This window comes from Formica exsecta, unplaced genomic scaffold (assembly GCF_003651465.1).
Source record: "Formica exsecta isolate Colony F162 unplaced genomic scaffold, ASM365146v1 scaffold458, whole genome shotgun sequence".
NCBI lineage: Eukaryota > Metazoa > Arthropoda > Insecta > Hymenoptera > Formicidae > Formica > Formica exsecta.
The window spans coordinates 769,807-784,132 of NW_021851814.1; the positions used below are offsets into that span (position 1 = coordinate 769,807).

Consider the following 14,326-nt stretch of genomic DNA (forward strand, 5'->3'; position numbering starts at 1 on the left):
ATATATATACACATATATATATCTATATACACACACAGAATACATTTTCAATTGTTTTATACTCTACATTTTATGTGTGAAAGTCTATATTAATAAGTATTAGCAATTTTATTTGTATGTAAAGACGTTATAAATTGGAATAAGATAATCTGCAAACTACTACAAAATAAAGTTGATTAAAGTTCTAAAATAAAAATGTTAACTCTTGGATTTGTTTTTAAAAGAAAAGGATACGCAAAATCTATATGCAGTATTGCTATACGTTATTTTTCTATCTATCCAAATATGAAAAACTAATTAGTGGTTCTACAGTGCTTGTTTCTTGTTAAAGACAAATAAATTTTATTTTTCATTTTTATCACTGTATCATGAATTGTGTTATGTTTTATTGTATTATGGAATCTATTACAGACTCGCATTATTCTTTTTTTAACATCTCTACTATGATTGGCAGTGTATAAACTATGGTAAATATATACGGAAGAAAGTTAATAATATAACTTTTAGATTGTTCAAAAACATAAAATGTCCAAATGATAAGAAAATGAGAAAAACTGTTACAAATATGAATGATTTAAGCGCGTTCACCACGAATTCGTCGCGCTAACTGAATATCTTTTGGCATGATAGTAACGCGTTTGGCGTGAATGGCGCATAGATTGGTATCTTCAAACAGGCCAACCAAATAAGCTTCCGATGCTTCCTGAAGAGCCCCTATAGCTGCACTTTGGAAACGCAAATCGGTCTTGAAATCTTGAGCAATTTCACGAACCAAACGTTGAAACGGCAATTTCCTAATCAGCAACTCTGTTGACTTCTGGTATCTTCGAATTTCTCTTAGGGCTACAGTACCAGGCCTGAAAGATGGATGTAAGTAGATGAGTTATTCCTACAGACATCAAAATATTTGATTGTTTTATTTTTTACAAGATGATAATGTAAAACATTGCATTAAATAAATGTATTAAATTTATAAATTTATATTGAAATATTTAGAATGTGTTTTACAATTGCCTCTCATCTTGGATGTATCGCGCACACACACATTAATATTTGTATCATTTTAAAAATAAATGGATTGTAATCACAATAATCAAATAAGCATACCTGTAACGATGTGGTTTCTTGACACCTCCAGTGGACGGCGCGCTTTTACGTGCTGCTTTGGTGGCGAGCTGCTTCCTGGGTGCCTTACCACCGGTCGACTTACGAGCCGTTTGCTTAGTACGAGCCATGACTGTAAATATTTATCACACTTGAGTCTTTTCTCGGCGGAAAGCTACCAGTATCGTGCGTACACGGAGAGAGGAGTGGGAGGAAAGGGGAAGGAAAGGAAAGGGCGGAATGAACAATGAGACAATATCGGAAGTGTTGACCAAACGACTTTTCTCGAACGCGGGAATGATACATCAATAACATTTATGAAACGCGCCGTATGAAATTGCGCTGGTTAATCTCGAGTTTGACGAAACAATCATCACTATATATATATACATATATATACGACGGCAATTTCCCTCCAAAAGTGAACACACACAATAAACAAAATGGCGGCGAGTCTGGATGCACTTTTCCAAGGTGCCTGAGAAGTCGTGGAAAACGACAGCAACTTCTCACTCATGTTCGATACATATTTTCACGCTCACACGGGCTACTGTTACGAACCATGCATGCATATTTAGCTGTTGATCGCAGTAGTTTTCAAACGACACGATTATCTTACCTGATTATTCGTTCTATTTAATCAGCAATGCCTTTCACAGGAAACTTGTTTGATTAGAAGCGAACTTCTCGACACGAATGTCAAACGCAAATGCACGCGAACGATAGAAGACCATAGAAGACTGTAGAAAACTGAGCGTCAAATACTGTTTCACTGGTAATGAAAAAGAACGAGAGCTGCGTGTCTCTGCGCAAATAAGAGCATTCCTATTCAAACTGTGCGATTGGTCGATGCTGTAAAAGATCAGTTGTAATTGGTTGGAAGTACTGCGAATAGCGTTGTTAGACAATGGGGGTTCGTTCAAAAATCCTACCCGCGAAATGAAGTAGAGTTTAATTGACCAATCAGGATAAGAGGATTTCTTCTCTTGATTGATCAATTAAATGCTGCTCTACGGGTAGAATTTTCGCGCGAATGCAACCTAATTTCAAATTTTATATACATTTCTGTGTGTTTATACGAGATTCCACTTGGTACTTCAAATCGTAAAGAAGCTTTGTCGCCAATTAGCGACGTGTCCAATTGGGCGCCACTCCCCATTTTTAATATCAAGGATGTTAAGTATTTTCATTCAAAACACTTTTAACATAAACAATCTTTCTTTTCCTTTTCTAAATTTAAAGTTTTATTTTCATATCTTAAATTGCACAATGTATATAAAATTAGCTTGTGTGTGTGTGTGTGTGTGTGTGTGTGAGTGTGATGTTGGCCTATAGCAGATTCTCACATATTATCGCATCTTCATATATCCCACTAATGTAATCTTCTGTTAATATATGGGGTTCATATTTTATTCTATTTTTTTTTTTTTTTTTTTAGAAATAGTTTATTATATATCAATAAGCAACAGGCCTATAAAAGTATGGTTTTATTACCAGAGGCAAAATTTCATTAAGTAAAATAAGCAATTGTATTTTAACTTTACAATGTCAATGTTTTAATTTAGAGAGAAAGAAGAGTAAAACAATATCTTTCATTACCTTAAATGCATTATACATAATGTTCAATCAAAAGAAATCAATTCTGCTGTTTTAGGTTTTGTATCTTCAACATCTTGCAAAGCTTCACTGGCTGTAGCTGGAATTGGAGGAGCAGCTTGAAACATTGACTGCGCTGCTGGAATTTGAGCCATTCTTTGCATTGTCGGTACATTAGATGCTTGAAGACCAGGTAAAGCCTGATTAGTTGCAGGTCCGCTGCCGGCAGGTATTTGAATAATGCCCGAAGGTTGAGAGGAAATGGCAGCATTGGAAACGACATGCCCTGGCATCGAGGATCCTTGATTACCAGGTAGTGTAGATGATTGCGATCCTATTTGCGGAGGCAGACCGACCACAGTTCCAGTAGGTACGAGACTCCCTGGAGCTACTGGACCTGATGAAGGACCCATGTGACTTTGAGGTATCGAAGGTAATCCGATTTGAGTCGAGGGAGCTGCTTGCTGTGATATTTGAGATGAGACACCTTGTTGAGGTGGTCTACCTGCTGAAGATTGTCCTGGTGGCATATGTACTGGAGGACTTTGTTGGGGTCCTATCTGATGATTGCTCGGTGGCTGAAGCTGTTGAATAGACGGCGTCATTTGGGAAGGCATCTGGAAAAGCAATATTTATCAAATACTTGTGGACTCATGTAGAAGAACTGACAAAGATGCTTGTAAAAATTTATAAACTTACTATTCCTGGGCCTGGTATAGACACACAACTTATATTCTCCTGTCCTTGGATGGATGGGTCTGACGATTGTTGATCCGGATTAGGAAGCGATGTTATCATATGCACCGGCAATGTATTCATCGACGGCATGTTATAACCCTGTATAGGATATTGACTCATGGATGGTTGCCCATACATATAAACTCCTTGATTCGTAGGTGACATAGGATTATAATTAGCTCCAGGAGTCGGATAATGGACATGACGAACAGGTGATCCTTGAGAAGGTCCCATAAAATCTGAAACTGCTTGATAACCTCCTGTAAAAATAGAATAGATATCATCTCAATGAAAATAAAGATAGAGACTCGAAAATGTTTAATAATTTTAAATAAAATTACAAACTGCGCCTAAATTACCCATTATATATTGCTGTTTTTGTTGCTCTTGACGCATTTGCATTTCTCTCTCTTGTTCTTGAATCTTTCGTAAAGCTAACTGGCGTTGATACTGTAAGTATTCTTGCTTCTTTTTTCGCATGATTGCCAGTTTTTGCGCCATTAGCATTTGCCGCTGTCTTTCAGCTTCCTCTGCTCTCCTCCGTAACTTTTCCTTATGTTCTTCTCTAAGTGCATCTAAAGCAGCTCTAGCATCCTTCATCTGAGTTAATTTATCTTGCAAGCCTTCATAATACACTCTATTATCATCCTGCTCTTGGATATATCTTAGTAATCTACAAAAAAAAAAAACATGTGTTTTGTTTTGTCTATTTTATATAACATCCACATATATTCATATATGCACACATATAAACATACATTTGACAAAATACCAAAAATAAAAATAATAGTTTTATTGAACATACCTGGAATGCATAGCTGTTATATTCATGAATAAGGTTTGAACTGAACTATCATTAGCGATTGATCTTCCCCTCGAGGAATTACTTTTCATCCTATTTACGAAAATTTCGACCTGAGATCTTAGACCACCTACAAATTCTTCCATTTGAGTATCAATCTCGCCATTTTCCTGTTTTACAAGTACGACTCTTTGAGGCATTGGACTGCTTATATTTGGCGCAGATGGACTAGTCACATCTACTCTTGATCCATGTTCTTCGTTTACAGTTTGTCTTTGCTCCCAATATTTGCGATTTAGATATTTAGCAAGCTCAGGTTCAATCTCGTCGTCATCTTGTATCCGTGATGGACTAGGACCCTAATGAAAAACAAAAAAAAAACAAAAAACAATGAATAAATCTTTATATGTAATTTTTGTAAAATTAAATGAATCGGATATATACTAAAATTTGAATCTCGCGTACGCGGAAAAACCATAATTTCAAAAAATACTAAAATAATATTACTGTTTTAGCAATCTAATTCATAATAAAATGTAGATTAGTGATAATGATTTTACACAATAAAAGATGCTTTAAATAAGAGTTATAGAAGACTAACCGGCGACAGTGGTGGTGAATATGTTGTTCTAGATATAGGAGTAGGATTGGATTTTAAAGCACTTGTAGCGCGTTTCTTCTCTTTTTCTTTCTGTTCAGCTTCACTTTGACTCAAAGCTATTGCTAGATTCAATTCTTCTTCTTCCCGCAATTCTTCTTCCGTTTTCCTAACTGGAACCTAAAGATATAAAAAGTAGTATATATATAAAACACTTAGGAAACTAATCTATTAATATCTAATATTAATATCTAATATTGCAAAGAATTATCTCAGAAATCAAATTAAAGTTTCAAGAAAAGTTTCTTTTCCTTGAATTCAATATTTGTATGATAATGAAATAATACAATTGTATAATGCAATAATTATTATTGTATAATTATATTATGGTTATAAATCATAATGCAATTTGCAATTGTATAATATACATTTATCATTATCAATATTACTTTGAATCATCATATAAATCATTATTTTAAACAAAGAATAAGAATACCTGGGACACTGAGGAAGCCATGTTTGACTAATAATTTGACTATATAAATGAATACTCTTAAAGTTGAATATATATAGAATTGAATATAGTACATAATATAGTAGATAATCCAACTTAAAAAGACTGATGTATAATTTAATTGCAAGTTATTTAAAAATTGAATGTAATTAATTCTTTTTACTATATATTTTTCAATATATTGTTATATATGCCCTATAAAAAGTTATTTTTATATTATTCAATATCAATAAAACGCGAATATACATACTTGTTGCTGCTGAGCCAAAGTGCTCTTGAGATATTCTGCTGGAAGATCTGTATCTTTAGTTTGTGTTGCAGATGGTCTGAAAAAAACTATAGTTTCAAAAATATCTTTACATAATATAAGGTACAGATGCAGGAAATGCAAATTCCACTAACTTGTTAACTTGTTCGTAACAAGCTTCGCAAACTCGTACTTCTTTCTCAATCCCAAATTTTGGCAGAGTAGAAACTTTGCTGGAGCATTGACCACAAAAGACTTGACCACATGCTCTACAGTGATGTTTTCGTTGAACCATGCTGAAAGTAACGCGACACCGATGACATACTTCACCATCTGCCCATGCAGGTGCAGTGTCCGCTCTAAACATAGCGTCACTTTCTTTTAAAGCAGGAAATTGATATCCTTCAGCTTTCATTATATTTACAGTATCCTGAAATTGTAAAAAGATACAAAGAAATAGGCATATAATAAAATTATATATTGATAATAAAAATTTTATCAAGCTATAATCATCTACCTGGACTGTTCTATACTTGGGACTATGACGAAATGCATGGGCCCAAGCTTGTATTAACTCTAAAGTTTTCAATCTAACATTTTCATGCGGAGAAGTCTTGACTAATTCTTTTAGTTGTTCCATATATTGTTTGGTAGCTATCTCATCGTGAATCAGTGTTCCACAATTTTTTACACAAGATTCCAGTACCTGTGCATGTGATTGGGGCATTAATAAATGAAAATAATAAATACGATATTTTTCTCTCATACTATGATATTAAATTACACCTTACCAATAAAGCATATAGCGCTACATGTGGATTAGGGTTTATTATTTTCTTTTTTATAGCAGCAAGTGCAGTTTTTGGCCTAAAAATGGAAAATGCTTAGAAACAAATATAACAATATAATGTAAGAATAATATATCTCCGATACAATTTTTTCTTTCTCAAGTAATGCAAAATATAATTGACAATACATATGTTATTGTTCAATATTATATTCTAATCATTGGCAAAAAATGCAAGTGTACTTTTTACAAGAATTATGCTTACTGAACATCGCTTTGACGTATAAGGTCACAAATTTGCAATATTGTAGGCCAATCTGGTTCTAACTGCAGATGGCTCGTTGCCTTATCTGCGAAAGATTAACAATGACTTAGAGAAAGCTCCGACATTTTGGACGAATTTTAAACTCAAGAAACTCACCTAACAATTTGTCAAAATTTGCTGAACTGCGAAACATTTTATTATTTTGATAAAACTCACGTTTCTGTCCTTTCTTGATGTTTTATCGCGTATAGTCACGCAATAATTACAATCGGCTAGCAGTGGTTGCAGTGTGATTTTGACAATTGTTCACTTCGCATTTAATCTCTTCCTTCCCCGGATATTTGCGCGATATGAGTCACATATCTAGTAAGGTCGCGTTCAAAAATCTTACCCGGAAAAATAGCATTTAATGGACCAATGAGTACAAAAGGAGCAAAGAGATTTCTTTATTCTGATTGGTCAATTCAATGATATTCTACCCCATGGATAAGATTTTCGAACGCACTCATAGAGTAGATATGAATCGACTATGCGATGATCGATTAATCGACTATTGAAAATTGTCGATATTAACCAACTTTATTCCAATTCTCGTAGCAAAACTTGAAATTTTGGCACGCGCTTGCAACTTTGTGAGAAAGAAAAGTAAAAAAGTAGCGAGTACAGTGAAATCTCGTATTATAATCTTGTGCACTTTATAAATTAATTGAACGGTCGTAAAGTGACGTATTCTTTCTTTCGAATTATATTGTTCTCTCACTATTCACCGCATATAATTCACGCGAGAGAGCATAGGTTACAAAGACGGAGCGCGCGTATATATATAACGCGAATATTTCTTAAATTTTTTATTAATATTAATGTGTTTTCTATTATTAATATTTTTAATGTTAATTATATATATATTAGCTATTTCAAGTTTGTGAAAATTACGCGCATAATTAATTGTATTTTTGTGAGTGAGTGCAACATATATAAGTATAATATATGCGAGTGTGAACTGAACTCTGTCGACGTGAACGGAGAAGGAAATCCGAATACAAAAGGCATTGACGGTGTTGGCGAAGCAACTTTGAAGTGAATAACTTAGTATTTATGTATGTTATTTATTATATAATATATAATATAATATATAATTATTTAATATATAATTTTTTTAAATATTGAGTATATATTTGGACGTTGCTATAATTTGAATTTTGTATTTGTATGTACAGATCAATGTAATTTCAACATAGTTTCAAAACATAGTCAACTTTTTGTTGTTGTGCATTGACCGGTGAGTGACAAATTTTTATTTTATTTTAAAGTATATAATAGTTTATGAAAATTGTTCTTTTATATATTAATTAGTGGCATATCAAAACGCAAATATACATATATGCATATATATATATATATATATATATATATATATATATATATATATATATATATATATAGAAAGAGAGAAAATAAGACAAGGAGGAGATTTTGTAAGAGCTCCAGGCGTTCGCGGAAAGTACGCCGGAATCTATGAATTCCTGATTTAAGTTTCGTCGTGCATCGGCCGTATTCCTGACGCTTCCGGGTAAAATATGCACGTTCGACGATGGAAAAAGGTCGTTTGTCGCCAAGTCCGCAGGGAGATCGATACACAACGATACGCGCCGAAGATGTTGTTTTGATACTTTCGATTCACCTGCTTTCTGTACCGCTAATACAAGCAGTTGCTAGAAAGCGAATGTCAAAATAATAAATCTATCTAAGAGAATATAATTCTTTTCACTAATTGGTATATATATATATATATATATAGTAAAAGTGAAAAGATTAGACAGCCTTAAAATTTTAAGTTGAAAATTAAAAATACATTAAAAGTTGTGTTTAATGACAAGAAAAATAAGATATATATTATACATCTCGGTTCTTTCAATTTTTTATTAATACGAATTTTGCGTAGAGATCAAATATAAACATGCAAAGTTATACAATTAAAAGTAGATAAGTATTAATTATGCTAATCACATACATTATAAATCATATATTATAAGTTTACTCTAAGCATAATAAATGCATTAAAATACTCATGAAAAAGCATTGGTTTTTCATAAGAAATGTTTAAAGATTTGTACAAAATGTATACGTGTATACTTTGCACATAAACTTTTTTATAGAAAGTCTTAAAAAATTTACTATTTAGCAAGATTCCAGATTTTGCTAATACTATAATCTTCACGCACACATATTACGTATGAAACATGAAATTTGGCAGCTTAAATGTAAAAAGTACTACTATATTATGTGCATATATAAATAGAATACTGAGTACGAGTATCGCAACCATCCCTACACAGTATAATTAATTGCACAAGAAGTAATATACATACATATGTTGAGCAATATAATTTTATAAAAATCAGAGATTATTTACTTTTATATAAATACGTTATCTCTTATACATATATGTTTTTGTTTTGCCTAATGTAAAATGATAATTTAAGTTTATAATCTAAAATAATATATAGCATAGTATATAAGAGAATAAAAATAAATAAACTCTAATTCTAATAAAAATATATTTTTCCAGCCGAGATTCGTTGCAAAGTCGATGCCTATCCATTGATAATCATTAATATATTCATTTTTTCATAATCATCTAAACTAATTAAGATTGCGTAATGACAGTTTAATTATTATTAATTTTCAAGATGACTGCCAAAGATCTCTTATTAAATTTCTGATCAAGATCTTTCGTAGCCATGTTGTTAAATGTTTTGTAAAATATTATAAATTAAGGTAATATATATATATATTGCACTAGTACAAATAATTCTTTACATTAGAATAAACAAAATTTTAGAAAAGTTTTGCAAGCATTTTAGAAATGTTTTTTGTAATTGATAAATAAGAAAGATAAACGAATATCGTGGATATTGTAGATATTGAAATTGAAAGTTATACATTTAAATATCTTGGATCATTCTAGCACTTATTTTTAACAATTTATTTGCACTAATATAATTTTGCTAATTCTTACAATACTCAATTATTTAAGATCTTCATTAAGAATAATTATTATATTAACCTGAGAATTTATATTGTCTATTGACATTTATGGCGAAATCTTTCGTATATGTATAATAAAAATTTAGAAAAGGGATTATCGAGCAATTCATGAGAAACGTAACATTCTGGCGGAAAGATTAAAATCTTCGGTTGGTATTTGCCATCGATTGTTCCAATCGGTTTTGTTTCTGTTTGCCAAATGCGAACACATTGGAAGACGTGTCACGCGTTCGCATCTTCTGGAAATCGACCAATAAATAAAGTTCTCGGGACATTTATAGAAGTATCCTTGTAAATTGTTCCGAATGTCGCGTTTACATTTGTAAAAATTATTACTGCAACCTTGTTGGTAAGGAAAATGTCCTTCTTCCGGGCAAAGCCGATTTGACGATACTTTTACCTAATATGAAAAAAAGCATATTGTAATATATCTTTACCGCATTATTTTCATTATAAATTTATTATTTAATTAGAATTACTTACGGGAGATAAAGCATTATTTTCCAGTCTTCTATATAATCTGACGCTTGCTTTGGCGCCTGTACATGGGTCACTACTTCTATCTGCAGGTAGACACTGAATCTTTTTCTCATCAAATATAGTATTCTCAGGACAACTCAATACGAGGATCTTGATTTCCATATTTCCTTCGGAAGTACATTGATAGAATAAATTGCAATATTTTGGATGCCTTCGAAAGCCAGTAGGACAAACTAGAGCTATTTGATCATCGGTCAAATTGCCTATAGCACAAGGTGTCGCAGATGCTGGTTCCGCCGTTGTCAGCTCTGATAATTCAGTCGTTGATTGTTCCTGAGACTCCGTTGTAGACTGTTCTTGAGATTCTATCGTTGACTGCTCCTGCGATTCGGTCGTTGATTGCTCTTGACCTTCCGTATTAGATGATTCTGTCGTCAAATGCTCCTGCGATTCAGTCGTCAATTGCTCCTGCGATTCAGTCGTCAGTTGCTCCTGCGATTCAGTCGCCGATTGTTCCTGGGATTCCGTTGTGGATTCTTGAAATTCGGTCGTAGGCTTTTCAGATTCCGTTGATTCCGTGGAATCAGGAGCTTCAGTTTGTTCAGTGCTAGAATCGGTAGCATTTTCTGTGATGGCAGTAATTGATTCAACAGTGGACTCTGTCATGTTTTCGGTATTTTCTGATATTTCCATAGTCGTGGATTCTATGCCAGAAGTGATAGTGCTTTCTGCTAAAGTAGTAGTTATCGTAGACGATATCGTTGTACTAGATATAATTGTGCTTTCTTCTGTTTGTTGAGTTGTACTCTGTATAGTAGTAGTAGTTATCGTTGATATGGATTGTTCTGACGTTTCAGACTCGGTTGTGGATTCCACGTTAACATTGCTTAAAGTAGTACTTTCAGTCGTACAATCTCTCGCAGGATAAACAGATTCAGGGTAATTGCATACGCTGATGCTAGGATCAAATATGGTGCCTGGTGGACAATCAAAATGATACACGTTGAAACCATTGCCATTATCGACGCAGCGATAGAACTTATCACATCGAACTGGATGCGGATAGAAACCTTCTTTGTTGCATACTATCGTATTGTTTGGCTTTTGAGTTGTGCAATCTGATATATGTGACTCGGTAGATGAAGATGATTCTTCGCTTGATTCGGAACTAGATTGTTCGGATGAGGACTCGGATGAATTTTCCGTGCTAGAGCTTCCAGGCATTTCAATTTCTTCTGGTTTTCCTGAAACGGGTTTTTCGCCGACGCTAGTGATTGTTGTTGAGGAAGCTTCTGTTTTATCTCCTTCCGGCATAGACGATTCCATAGATGTTTCTGGAATACTGGCAACTGTAGTAGAAATTGGAATTGCGGATGACGAGGTAGTCGCAGTGATTTGACTAGAGGCAGTACTTGTAGAACTGCTCGTGACAAGAGATCCAGATACGGGATTAGAAGTACTGGATGTCGAACCTTGATCGATCTCGTTATTTTCCATTGAACACGAAGCTACTTGTTCAATATAATTGCATGTTTGTACGGATTGATCCCATGCTGTGCCTGGACCACATTCAAACTCGTACTTTTGATATCCAGATTGGCCTTGTACACAGCGATAGAATTTTTTGCAATTACTAGGATCCGAAGAGAAACCTTCTTCAGTACATTCGTATTTTCCAGTTTGAGGCGAAGAGATAGTGGACGATATAGAACTTGGTAAAGTACTCGTTATAGGTCTTGTATCTACAGATGTACTAGTACTGGGTGGCAAATATGAAACAGATTCGGACGTAGATTCAGACGTTGCGTCTGTAATTGCAGTACTCGAAGGTGGTAAATAGGATATAGAAGTGGTCATTTGAGTTACGGGAGGTAGAGTAGAAATGGATTCATTAACTTGCGTTGTTGAAGATGGATATGTACTACTAACGGGTGGCAAATAAGAAATTGATGTAGTTTGGGACGGTTCAATAGGTTCGTCCGTAATACTTTCAGCCTGCTGAGTCGAAGGCGATATCTCCGGTTTTGAAGATATTGGTGGAATAGTAGAACTTTCTGGGGATTGCACAGGCGGTAGTTCACTCGTGTCTGGCTTGTCGGTGCTATCTACTTCGTTTAACGATGTATCGGGTTCGTTCGTAATTGTATCGCCTGTATGGTTACAATGTGGTACGGCGTAAATGTGGTTACAACTTTGAATAGATGAATCCCAGACAGTTCCAACGCCGCATTGAAATTCGTATTTTGTAAAAGACTTGCCATCATTGACACATCGATAAAACTTGCGACAATCATTTGGATGAGCGAAAAAGCCTTCTTTTGTACAACGATCTGAAACAAGATTTTATATATTTTTCTTATATTTGTTTATATTTAATTGTATCGTGCTAACAATATTTCGAGTTATTGTACCTGTCGATGATTGATGGCCAGGGGAGCTCGGTGAGTCCGAAGTTTCAGAGGTTCCAGGAGAACATGACGTTCCTGGAGAACCTGATGTCTCTGGATAATTCGAAGAGCTTGGACTGTTTGGAAAACCCGGAGTTCCTGGGATTCCAGGGGAAACTGGACTGCCTGGAGAATCGGGCGTACCCGGAGAACCTGGTGTACCCTGAGAACCTGGTGTACCCGGAGAACCTGGTGTACCCGGAGAACCTGGACTGCCTGGAGAACCGGGCGTACCCGGATAATCTGGTGTACCCGGAGAACCTGGTGTACCCGGAGAACCTGGACTGCCTGGAGAACCGGGCGTACCCGGAGAACCTGGACTGCCTGGAGAACCGGGCGTACCCGGAGAACCTGGTGTGCCCGGAGAACCTGGTGTACCTGGAGAACCTGGACTGCCTGGAGAACCGGGCGTACCTGGAGAACCTGGTGTACCCGGAGAGCCTGGTGTACCTGGAGAACCTGGACTGCCTGGAGAACCGGGCGTACCTGGAGAACCTGGTGTACCCGGCGAACCTGGTGTACCCGGAGAACCTGGTGTACCTGGAGAACCTGGACTGCCTGGAGAACCGGGCGTACCTGGAGAACCTGGGGTACCCGAAGAACTTGGAATGCCTGGAGTTCCTGGGGTTCCAGGAAAACCTGGAGAACCTGGAGCACCTGGTGTCCCTGGATAGCCCGGAAAATCTGGGCCATCTGAAGTGCCTGGAGAACCTGGTATTCCTGGATAACCGGGAAAGTCTGGACTACTCGGAGTGCCTGGTATTCCTGGATAGCCTGGAGAACCCGGTTGTCCCGGTTTACCATCTGGATTTCCAGCTTGTCCCAGTTGTCCTGGTTCTCCTGGCTGATTATTAATATCTCCAGCTTGTCCTGGTTGACCAGACTGATCCGTACTGCCAATATTATCATTCCCTTGTCCGCCATTATCTCCCATATCTCCATGCCATTGTCCATCATTATTGACATTGCTTTCACCTTCCAAGCTTTGCCTGCAGTTTCCTTTTGTAACAGCCCAAGCATGATTGCACCCTTGAATTTCTGGGTCCCAAACAGTTCCTAAACCGCATGTAAAATCATACTTTTTAAACTTTCCGTAACCTTCATCTACGCATCTATAAAATTTTCTGCAGTCGCAGGTATCGGCTAGAAATTCTTCTTGTGTACATTCAAGTTCGTTTTTACAATTATTTTCTGGTTGGTCTGTGGTTGGTCGACTTGTTAGCGGTGATTGCGCTGTTTCCGGTTTTCTGGTTGTCGTAACAGCTTGGGTCGTAATTGTAGGTTGTGGCGTAGACACTGGAGATTGTGTCGTGGTTTGTTGCGGCCGCGTGGTTGTTCTTACTGTTGTTGTCCATATAGGAGAAGGATTTTCTGGAGGATTATGTAGATTCGAATCAAGTTCATTTTCAGATCCGGCGCATTCAGGGCGACCGCTATCTCCCGGATGCGTGCAAATATCTCCTTTATTTTTTGAAAATACGGTGCCTACTCCGCATTCGAATCTAAAGATCGTCAGTGGGTTGCCGTTGCCCCAATCCACGCATCTGTAGTAAACCCTGCAGTCATGCGGATCAGCATGGTAACCTTCTTCTGTACACTTGAAGCGAGTAGTACTCTGTTTGTACTGATTTTGGTTATAGTCATAATAATCTGCAATTTAATACAAATAGTAATATAATGTTTGATATTATTTATATATA

General features: G+C 35.8%; 3 protein-coding genes across 5 annotated transcripts in view; all 3 read right to left on the reverse strand.

The window, feature by feature from the left end:
• Positions 1-315: 315 nt before the first annotated feature.
• Positions 316-1,880, reverse strand: LOC115240922 (histone H3.3). 2 transcript variants are annotated; one of them, XM_029816362.1, is made up of 3 exons: positions 1,724-1,880; positions 1,108-1,237; positions 316-857 (listed from the first exon to the last, which is right to left on the reverse strand). In XM_029816362.1, exons 2-3 carry the CDS (start codon positions 1,233-1,235, stop codon positions 575-577), a joined length of 411 nt encoding a protein of 136 aa, XP_029672222.1. In that variant the 5' UTR covers positions 1,236-1,237; positions 1,724-1,880; the 3' UTR covers positions 316-574. The 2 variants fall into 2 exon arrangements, with proteins under 2 accessions (XP_029672222.1, XP_029672223.1); XM_029816363.1 differs by lacking the exon at positions 1,724-1,880 and having other exon boundaries at positions 1,108-1,448.
• A 631-nt stretch (positions 1,881-2,511) lies between these two features.
• LOC115240918 (hepatocyte growth factor-regulated tyrosine kinase substrate) lies at positions 2,512-7,014 on the reverse strand. Of its 2 annotated transcripts, none has more exons than XM_029816356.1 (11): positions 6,808-7,007; positions 6,652-6,736; positions 6,391-6,466; positions 6,117-6,305; positions 5,755-6,029; positions 5,603-5,678; positions 4,842-5,018; positions 4,244-4,599; positions 3,798-4,111; positions 3,400-3,698; positions 2,512-3,317 (listed from the first exon to the last, which is right to left on the reverse strand). In XM_029816356.1, the coding sequence occupies exons 1-11, from the start codon at positions 6,842-6,844 to the stop codon at positions 2,727-2,729; spliced, it is 2,475 nt and encodes an 824-aa protein (XP_029672216.1). In that variant the 5' UTR covers positions 6,845-7,007; the 3' UTR covers positions 2,512-2,726. The 2 variants fall into 2 exon arrangements, with proteins under 2 accessions (XP_029672216.1, XP_029672217.1); XM_029816357.1 differs by having other exon boundaries at positions 2,727-3,317; positions 6,868-7,014.
• A 2,791-nt stretch (positions 7,015-9,805) lies between these two features.
• The window catches only part of LOC115240957 (mucin-5AC-like), a 5,474-nt gene continuing 953 nt past the window's right edge, over positions 9,806-14,326 (reverse strand). Inside the window, exons 2-4 of the mRNA XM_029816428.1 lie at positions 12,591-14,276; positions 10,183-12,509; positions 9,806-10,099 (exon numbers count right to left, since the gene is read on the reverse strand). Coding sequence (XP_029672288.1) covers positions 9,806-10,099; positions 10,183-12,509; positions 12,591-14,276 — 4,307 coding nt within the window. The remainder of the gene's footprint in view (positions 10,100-10,182; positions 12,510-12,590; positions 14,277-14,326) is intronic.